This window comes from Gouania willdenowi, chromosome 21 (assembly GCF_900634775.1).
Source record: "Gouania willdenowi chromosome 21, fGouWil2.1, whole genome shotgun sequence".
In the NCBI taxonomy this organism is placed as follows: domain Eukaryota; kingdom Metazoa; phylum Chordata; class Actinopteri; order Blenniiformes; family Gobiesocidae; genus Gouania; species Gouania willdenowi.
The window spans coordinates 27019117-27030141 of NC_041064.1; the positions used below are offsets into that span (position 1 = coordinate 27019117).

The window sequence follows — 11025 nt, forward strand, 5'->3', positions numbered from 1 at the left end:
CAAAATTATTACAACGGTAGAATTTCACAGCATTAATTTAGTGGAAATAAAATAGGCCTTTGCTGTGATCTACAATAATTAATGAATAATCTCTGTGATAAAACAAAAACAAAAAATCACAAAAGCTTTTTCAATTAATTGTCTTTATTTTACAATTGAAATCCAACATAACGAGATATTTACTCGAAATCCCCTTCTAATGTAAGTAAATAAATATCATTTTCACTGTTTTATTAAAAAAATAAAGCAGCGATCATTGAGGGAATGGCAACCTGCTGGGAAGAAAGAAGCAGTGAATGAGACAAGAACAAAGCAGGTGCAAAAATGTGTGTGTTTCCCGCACATTAACACGAATCTAATATATAAAATCTTCAACTATTTAAACAGAGATAACATCTACATATTTACACTAGATATTTCCGTTTGTTTTGAGATGACAACTAAAAGAATTATAACTGGACCGAACTTTGGAGAGGAACTGTGAGGTCGCTTGGAAATTTGAGCCATAAAATTATTGAACATGGACTTGTGCGGTTCAAAAAGTTTCTAGTAAATAATTGTGTTTTACAAATAAAGTTAATATAGGAGTGAAAACCAAATTCGTTGGAAAAGTCCAAGTGATGAAAATCACTGCATTGGTCTCTGAAGGCTCCTGTGACTGCGTCTGCAACATAAATTAGGGAAAGTCTGTCATATTAAAGTTCCGTTTGGTCACTTAGAGTCGCTTGCCAACCTGGGCAAGGCGACGCCGCTCATGCTGGGCACATGCGGAGGCGGGACTTGGCACATGCTGCACGGACAGGGCATCCCGGAGCCAACGCCCCAATGTTGGAAGCTGCTGGCCAGCGAGCCTGTGCTGGCACCGGGCGCTTTGAGCAATCCGTGATGGGGCCTGATGGAGGTGACAGCTGAGATACCGGGTGCAGAAAGCGAGGCGGTGGTCACTGGTGGGAGAAGGGGGTGGTGCACCGGCGGGTGTGGGGCGTGGGAAGCGGCCGGGTGTCCGGGCACTTGGCCTGCGTGCGTCATAGTGCCGCAGGCGGCCGGGTGGAAGCCGCCGTGGTGTCCGCTGCTGCCGTAGATTTCACTGACGAGGCGCTTCATCTCCTCCAGGGAGTTGCTCAGCATCAGAATATAATTTCTGGCCAGCAGCAGAGTGGCGATTTTGGAGAGTTTGCGCACCGAGGGTCCATGCGCATAGGGCATGACCTCCCGCAGCCCATCCATGGCTACATTGAGGTCGTGCATCCTTTTCCTCTCCCGACTGTTGATCTTTAGACGGATGGTCTGCAGCTCGTTCTCAGAGAGGAGTTTGCGGTCTTTCTTGGACATGCGGAGCAGGGTTTCCTCGTCTACGGCAGAGAGGCCGCGCAGGCCCGGAATCTCAGACGGGGAGTCGCTCTGGGTTGAGGACACTGCGCCGGAAAAGCCGTGCACGGACTTCTTCAAGGTGGACATGAAGATGTCGTCTACCTCGGGAGAGGACGGTCTGCTGGAGACGCGGCTTGTGTCTGAATCCATGATTGTGGAGCTGCACCATAGAGTGAACAAAAAGTTAATTTTATTCAATTAATAAAAGAAGAAAATGAAGCTAATCTTATGTCACACCTGTGACAGCGTGCTTTTTAATTCAACCATTTATTAACTTTTCCAATCCCCAAGTTAATGTTTATATATTGAGCACAGAAATACAAATAATCGAATTAAACTTAACCATGCTTTTGCCTCTGAAAATAAACGAATAAATATAGCTGAGCAGAAATAAAACACGTTGAAATTAGATTTAAAATGTGTAACTGTTATTTCATAACCAAGACTTACCAAGAGCGTTTCCAAGCGCTGAGAAAAGTGAAAAACCCTAAAGGGCAAATCCACTTGTTACTCCTCAGCTTGTTTGACAGTTTTCACGGCTCACTTGCCTTTAGCTCCGGGCTTTTATAGCAAAGGGCCGGGTCAGCGAGACCGCCTCCCAGCGACCAATCAGCTCTGTTTAGGGTGGAGGAAAAGAGGGGGGGGGGGGGGGGGGGGTGACAGTTGGTTTCTCCATCCTGCTGTAAATACTGGCATAGGGCAACATCATTACGTTTGGACAGATACACTCCTAACGTGGCCTTCTTGGTAAAGTTCGATAGTGTGTGAATAGTTTTATCAAATTATTCAAGATTTTATTTTAATAAGTTATGAAAAAAGTATTCAGAAGGTTCTGTAAAATTAAAAAAAAAAAAAAAAAAAGATTGGTGAAAGGGGATGTGTAAATACGAAAACATTTACAAGTAAAAACAACAATAAAAAGAAATAATAAAAAAAACAATAATAATAATAATAAGAAGAAAAACAGCATAAATGAAAAAGATTGTATTTTACCCCTTTCCACACAACAACAGCTCATAATAAAATAGGTTAAAATGCAACCTGTCGTAAAAACGAAGTGCATAATATTTATGTATTCATTTGTGACATTCTTTTAGACAGAATTAACGAAAGATGCATGCTGTTACAATAACACTCTTGCGCAAATAAACACCCAGAACAAAAACAAACCTCTTATTCGAGTATTAAAAACTTAGACAAATGACAGATACCATGTTTTTGGTTTAAAAAAAAAAAAAAAAAAAAAACCCATTCGGAAAGAAAAATGAAATTATATTTTAGAAATATTTTCAAAACGTAGGCCTACATTTTTAATTTGATGTTAAACAACATGAATTATCTTTCACCTTTCCTTTTAAATGTATCCAACTATGAAACTCCCGCCCCTGAATAAATGAACAATAATTACCGAGGGAAGCAGGGTAAACAGCACAATATGTTTCCTGCTTGCAATGTTGGAGCTAATACCATGTTTTCCGTTTTTACCCGCTGTCTGCCAGCAGCTGCTGTTGAATGGCATCTTTAGCATTAATTAATGAAGTGTGCAAAATTGTCTTTAACGGTTATGATCCGCTATATTTCAATTAGTCTGCATAGAGCGGTGGCAGTGAGGCCTGAGGCCGCCACCACTGCTGAAGGGACAGCCGGTGTGAGGCGGGCAGCCGGGACCAAACTCAACCTGACAGCAGCATTGTCTCAAATAATGACAAGTAGCTCATTGTGCAGTCAGACGCAATCAGCGCTAATTGCCTTTACAAGTGTATCTGTTTTCAAAAGACGGAGGAGGGAATGTCCATGTCTGGGTTTATTGAGGCTAATAAAAAGAAAATGCTGGCTACAAATGATAATGATTGACCCAAATTAGCTCAATGTAATTTTCAATTGAAATCAAAATATCAACCTCTCATTCACTTACTTGAGTGAGATATTCAAATATTTAGCGTCAATCGTTTTAAATGTATTTCAAAGAAAGGGAACATATACACTATTGCTAAACACTTTAACTGATTGCATAAATGAATCGACAAACACATAGTAAAAAATGTTTTATAAATGAATTGCGTTTTATTATTTCAAAATGTAATCAAAATTCAGTTTATTTTAGTCATCTTGTAAAAAATGCATATTTTGCATGCATTTTACCAATAACCACATATTATTATTATTATTATTATTATTATTATTATTATTATTATTATTATTATTATTATTATAGATTTTCGGATTGGTTGATATTTGATATAATACAATCGGTAAAACTGGGAGGGATATAAAACATATCTTCACTAATTGTTTTTCACAGACATAAACCTATGATCCTGTTTATAATTTGAAGAAAACTAAACCACAGAATGAGCATAAAACTATTTCTGCTCTGCCCCTTAGATTGAGACTCAGCTCTTTTCTATTATATTTTAATGGCATTTTAATGTCTGCATGACTTTTGCACTCATTCAAAGGTAGAGCTTATTTTAACAACAGTCCACAATGTGACAATAAATAAACAAGCAGTCATTAGCACAAAGACTGAACTTGACCTCGCTGAAACATTATGTCAAGGAGGGTTTAGTTTTTCCCACCTTTTTACATAATTTTTCCATGTGTTACAAATGAAGACTTTGCAAAACTCTTACCAGGGATCAACTATTGAACTATTTCAGTGTTTTTTTTTTTTGTTTTGTTTTTTTTTAAAATATATTTTAGCTGTCATATGTTTATACTAACTCATATCCTCAATAGTTTAATTATATGTCTATTGTGTCCTTATGCTATGTTTTTATTTTTTTGAAAATGTATGCTCTGTAAAGCACAACTGAGTGACTTAATATATATGATTTGAACTTTTGATTGCACTTTTTATTTTAATTAAATGTTTATGCTAAAAAAAAAAATCTGAAAATGAATCTGTAACCAATGCCCACTCCAAATATCAAGGGTGTATCTGTCTCATACCAATAGTAAAGAGGAGCATATGTGAGCCATATTTAATGCTAATCTGCCTAAAAATAACAGAGAGAAAAAAGTAGAAGAGCACTGTGGGGAGAGAGGAAAAAAGAAGAGAAGGTTTTTTTCTGTTTAGACCTGGCATTCTGAGCCTGAAACTTACGGGCATGAAGAATGTCATGGCATTCCCTCTCAATTTCCTATTCCTATAGATAAATCTTAAAACAAAATTTGAAAAAATAATTCTTGCTTATGCTAATTTTGTTGCATGAAACGTGAGATGCCCATGCTGTGGAAGTGAGTGTGTATTGTTTTTTTTGGAGCTCGTACCTTCTACATTAGCAATATTGAATACATTTGATACAACTGAGGAATTTATTGTGGTCTTGAATTGTCCAACAGATGACCACTCAGACCTTCCTAAAAAACTCAGAAGATGCTATATGCAATTCATCGACCTTGTTTTATAGTTTGAATATAAGATCACACAAAAAACTCCAATTACTAAAAAAAAAAAACAAGATAATGTGAAAAATATTCATGCTTATTTTGTGGGTTTGTTGGATTATTTTAAATCTCAGTGAGAGAAAAATCCCTAAACAGAGTGATAATTGGCATCACATTCACCAGAAGTTATATCTATCTATCCATTTTCCAACTTGCTTGCTCCTTTTCAGGGTCACAGGGGTCTGCTGGTGCCTATCTCCAGCTGTCATCGAACGCTATAGGCGGGGGTACACCCTGCAGATCACAAGTCCATCGCAGGGCAACATACACAAAGCAAGACTATAGACAACCATTCAGACTCACATTTATTCTCACAGGCAATCTCGGGACTCCAATCAGACATGTTCTTGGATTGCAGAAAGAAGCTGAAGTACCCAGAAAAAACCTACGCAAGCACAGGTAGAACATGCAAACTCCACACAGAGGGCTTGAACCCAGGAGAGGCGGATGTGCTTTATTATGGTCTACTGCCGGTGGTCATTCATATACATTAATGTATATAAGTCCCTCCTTTGTCCTATAGACCCCAATACAAATGGAAACAATCGCCGAGTGCGCCCAGCCAATAGACTTCAACTTCCTGGAGCGAAGACTGTCAATCAAAATGAATGCGCGGCGTGCTGCGTAAACTGTGCACGGAAACGAGGCCGTGCGTCTCAAACAGGTATCACTCTGAGCAGCATAATGTCATGGATGAGCTCTCCAAAACTCAAAAGTTATCCATTCCACAATTGCCAACATTTAAAGCTTCTACTAAAAAAGAAAAGACAAGTCCGGGTACAAAGCTTGTGGATAAATGTCTTCGTGACCACAACAGAATTTATCTGAGAGGGACTTGCTGCTTTTAAAAGGATTTCGAACGGACCAGGATTTGGTGACATTTCTCATGGGCAAGTAATAAACATGTTTTAATCAATATTTATGGAACTCTAACAATAAATGTGTAGTTTTTGTAGTTATGCGACTTTGTTATGTTTTGCAATGCGCATGAACAAACGTAGAGGTGTAGCTTCTGGTAGATTGGCAGAGGCAGGGGAGGAAGTATAGCTGTTGAGGGCGGGACATCGAGACATTGTCTCAGAAACTTTGGATAGCTGCTTTAACACAAAAACAGAAGGTATCTTTGACAAAAAAAAAAAAAAAAACACAAATATGCACTGTAAGCAATTGCTGTTAATTTACGAACAATTTCCAACAGCAATATACTGTATTAATGTAATACGGTTTTGTACTGTAGTTTGCAATGCATTGTGGGCTGTTTAACATGAAATAACAGTGCACAGGCCTTCAACAGTATGTTAATGTGATAAATTACAGTAAACTACGGTATTTTTTAAATTTGGTGCATGTCAAACTTGCAAGGGAAAGTTATCCTGCCAGAGCATTGGAGGCACGTGTTGCTGCACATGAACAAGAAGTCCTGCTTCCTCTGTGTCCACGGATCATGCATCTACAAACAACAGATAATTAAAAACTAACTATCTTTGTTTCTTTGTCAGTTGAATACAACTGAAGTTATGTTTGAAATCAAACAGTTTCTCAGAAAGTTGCCTAGCTAATGAGTGTGTTCTCTCATAGTATGTATTTATTATTAGCATTTTATTTTGCTATGGTTAATTCATACTGCTCTTACTTTGAACAAGTGAGAACTGCTACTCAGTTAATGCACAACATTAGCACAACTAGGTGAGGCCAGCATGTCAGAGATGAAGAGCACGTCCTTGAGCTATAACGTATGCACATTTAGCAAAGTTAATTAAGGGATAATTACAATCAAACAACAGTTGGTGGATGATGAAACAGTGAAATGATTAACAGAAATGCTGTGATGAGTTTTATTTTTTACTTTCTTTCCAGTTTGAAGGAAATGTGTTAAACATTGAGCTAAGTCAAGTAAGCTAATGTTGAACTTTGTTCATGAAAACAACTTTTAAATGACATAATGCTATTTTTAATGATAAGACTGCAGGATTTGTTTCATAATATGGATGTATTTGTTCTTTACAGGTGTCTGTCTCTGCAGCTGACATTAAGGCAACCCTCACTCCTGCAAGCCCTCGTCTGATACTGCTTGGTATGCATTTCATTTCATTGTTTCATATATCAGATCGGTCATTGTTCTGAGACTTTATAGAAGACTTTATAAGTAAATTATGTTGCTTGATGTTTCAGGTGGAACAGGGCTGGTCACTATTGCATGCTTGATAGTCACTCTGGAAAGTCATGTAATATCTAAAGGCATCACCCCATCCTTTATGACAGGACTGGCTGCTGTGTTTGTGTTTTGCAGCTTGTACTCTGGAATTCATTCAGAGGTAAGGCTCATTCATTTCCTCATCATCATTAAAGATTATTAATTTAGTCAAAATTGAAACCTGAATAATCACAGCTGTGCACCACTAACAGGGATAGTTTGGATTTTTGAACATAAGGTGGTATTTATTGACAGAGACATGAATTCAGACTCTGATCAGAAATGAGCAGCAGAACACTGGGGCTCAGGTCACGTAACAAAACATATTTCAAACTGCAACACAAAAAAACTTGAACCATTCAAACGAGAATACAACATATATTGAGTAATTCTACAGTGTCTTAACAATATTTTCTCAGCCAAAACTGCCTATAAGCTTCAATTAAGGTGTCTGTGATTAGGCTCTAGTGCAATGTTCAGCACATAAAATAGTTCCAAAATATAGAAAGATGTGATAGGAAAATCAAGCTGCAAAATTACAAAAAATATCTCCTGATATCAGTACCTGTGAATTAGTTATATCACCTTATGTTAAATAACTCAGACTACCTTGAAATATAAAATGTAGTTTTTCATTCAATCACTATTCTGATTGTGTTTCATTGGTGTCAACCTGGAGAGAGGATCAAAGGCCATCCGAGGAAAGGGTGTCTCTGAGAAGACATATATGATGGTCCAGAAGAAGTGAATACACATTCTCTATACTACTGAAGAACCTCATGGACTTAGAATGAGACTTCATAGGTCAGTGAGCTCCATCTTGCCGCTTGCTCTCAAGTTTTCATATTGTTCTGAAAAGCTGACATTAGCTTATAAAATACTTTGATTTTATCAGATTTAGAATGTTATTGTACATTTTGAGTTATTTTTTATTATTTTGTTTGTTGTTTTAAAATGGCAATGCTGGAATAAAACCATGGAGAGAAACTACGACCTAGCATGGTGACGATCTTCTCTCCCTGACTGAGAAGATTCCTGAATCAGAACTATCCACACCTACTCAGACTAAGATAATAATGCACTTATACTTCAAAGAGGTAAACATATGCCTTGGTAAAGCACAAGCTACTTCACAGAACAATACACACAAGCTTCACCATACTATTTTAGGTCTCTGACATGCAATCTAAAAATTTTAGTTTATTGCCATTATGTCCAGCAGACACTATTTATTTTATTTTGCTACTCGGAATCTCTTTGGCTTGTTTATCTGAGACATCTATCAATTTCTTGTTTTTTTTTAATTTTTTTATTATTATTGTATTTTACTGTAGCTGTATTCACGTTGACACTGCCTGTTTAAATAAATAAGTGTGTTATTTATATCCTTTGTAAATTGTTTGATTATTTAGCATATAGGTTTAAGCACTTCCCTGTCACCCACAGAACAACTTTAATTTTTATTGCAGTGAACATTGAGATATTAGATATTCTAAAGTGCTGAGTTACTGTATTATGCCTGTTTACAGTAAACTGTGAAAATTTAAAGTAATCCCAGAATGTTGCTGTAAATTAAAATAATTACTGAAATAATTGCATTTTATCTTTACTGTAATAGACTGTGGAATTGGTCATCAGTATGAATACTGTAAAAATAGTACTTTTCTGTAAATTGAAAAAATACAGAAATATACAGTAATTCACAAAAACAGTAATAAGCTGTAAATTAATTTTACAGTAGGAATATTGTGAAATAACAGTAAAGTACAGGCATCTCTGCTGCCAGCACTTTACTGTTTTTATTTTACAGATATTTTTTTACAGTGTAGGTGACCGAGGCTCAGGTGGTATGGGGTCATCCTTTGATGAAGAGGTTGGGGTTTCGATCGCAGAGCTATGCCAGTCTGTGAGCCAGTGTCCTTGGGCAAGACACCGAACCTTAAGTTGCTCCCAATGGTAAACTAGTGCCTTGCATGGCAGCTCTGTCCAATTATTGTTCATGTGCTGATATTGTAAAGCGCTTTGGGACCATTTCAGTGGCAATTAAAGTGCTATATAAATATATAAGTATAGATAATTTTTGTTAAACTCCACCCTTTTCTGATGAGCTAGTCACTTGAAGTACTGCATCTCTTTTCGGTCTGTACACAGCTCATTTTTCAGGATTCACCGTATTTTTGGGAATGTTTTGTTTATTTATTTATTTATTTCGAACAAACAATCAAAAAAAATAGAAATAGAAATCTTTGAGAAATAAAGAAAAGTCAATTTCAACTGTTCGTTTAAAGGACAGTAAAACAACATTCAAATTGTTACAGGTGTGTTGTAATGCATTACATTTACTTTGTTATTAATTTAGTTTATTTTATAAATTGTACTTTTAACAGGCGTAACACTTTTTTTATTTTATCACTTTCATCCGTATATATTTTGCAATAAATAATGTGACTGAAGCTGTTTTATCGGCCTAAATAACACTTAAACCTTTTGTCAAGAATTTATTATGATAGAATAAAACTGCACAATCAGAAGCATCATCTTACTCCGTTACGAATCAAGCAAAACAACTGTCTATTAGGTGACCTCGGTCATTTGCAGGCTTGGGGAGTAACGGATTACAAGTTACGCTATCTGGATAGAAAAAAGTAACTGTAATCCATTACAGTGTATCAAAAACATGTAATAAGATTACTGGTATATTTTATAAAAATTGGAATTACACAGTGCGCACGCATTGCTACACTTTATGGCAGTTCACCACAACAAATCAACATATGAGAAGCACCAGAGCTGCCTGCTATCATCAGGAACCCGGAGCTTTTGCTGCATGGAAACTCCATTTCATTTAAACCCAAAAAAGGAAATAATATCACAGTACAATGTGAATTATGTCTGTTGTTAAAATGTTGTCTTCATAGCAGGGATTCAACGACCAAACTTAAGCAACATCTACAGGTAAATTAGCCAAAACACACATAAAGAGAAGTTTTGTTAGCTTGCTAACCTCTCGATTCTTCTACTTGTGATAAAACAGTACTACGTAACTAGTATCAGGAAAGAATGGTCTTTGGTTGACTTGTGTTGTGCAAAACGTGATGAAGTAGTGCACAAAAAAAACGTAATCACCCAGTTTATACCGTAATGTCTGTTGTAAAGACGCTGGACCAATTTATGAACATGAGCGCTTTATTAACGCGGAGAAATGAATCTGTGCTCTGACAAACCCTCAACAGTCTCTCACACACCTCCTCCCTGCATCCTCCGCTTGCCTTCACTGACTGGCAGAACTGTAGGAATTAGAAACATCTACGAGCTGTTACATTACACACCTATTATTGTAGCAACTAATTTGGATAATAGTGTGCAATAACATAACAACTGTATATGTGTGTTTGGTGCACTGTGCTGTCATTTATAAAAATCCAGTCTTTTAAAAACTCTTCTTAGGTAGGTTTAAAAAGAAGAAACAAATTATGCTTTAATTAAATAGAAATATATTTACTATAGAAGGCTGCAGGATGCAGGCTAACTGCATTTGTAAGTAAAATAGATCAGTTTCAGCAAATTGTGTTTGCCACACATTTACTTAAAGTCAGCACCTGAGCATTACATGACACGTGAAAGAAAATGCTGACACCAGTGTAGGGAAATTTGGAGCATGTTAATCCCTAAAACACCTACTTCAGATGGCACTTTTTTCCTAAAAGAAATGACAATTGTTATGTTGTGTATGTAATTTTGGAGGTAGGTAGAACTTGTTAAAACCTTTTTTTATTTTACATATATTACAAAACTAACAATAACAATATATACAAAATCAATAATCATTATTGTATGGTCTAGGTTAATTATCCAACTGAATTGTTCATAATTAATAAGTAAACTGATTATAATAATAATTTTTGACACCTTGTTTGTGAAAGGGGACAAATCATGCTAAATCCACTTTTTTAGCCCTTAAATGCATTTTGATGTATATTTAGATTGTTTAGAAGCACAGAAAAGTTCAA

At 36.5% G+C, this 11025-nt stretch overlaps 1 protein-coding gene across 1 annotated transcript; it reads right to left on the bottom strand.

The window, feature by feature from the left end:
- Positions 1-245: 245 nt before the first annotated feature.
- Positions 246-1898, bottom strand: olig2 (oligodendrocyte lineage transcription factor 2). The gene is made up of 2 exons (XM_028436567.1): positions 1822-1898; positions 246-1531 (listed from the first exon to the last, which is right to left on the bottom strand). Exon 2 carries the CDS (start codon positions 1519-1521, stop codon positions 712-714), a length of 810 nt encoding a protein of 269 aa, XP_028292368.1. The 5' UTR covers positions 1522-1531; positions 1822-1898; the 3' UTR covers positions 246-711.
- Positions 1899-11025: the final 9127 nt, after the last annotated feature.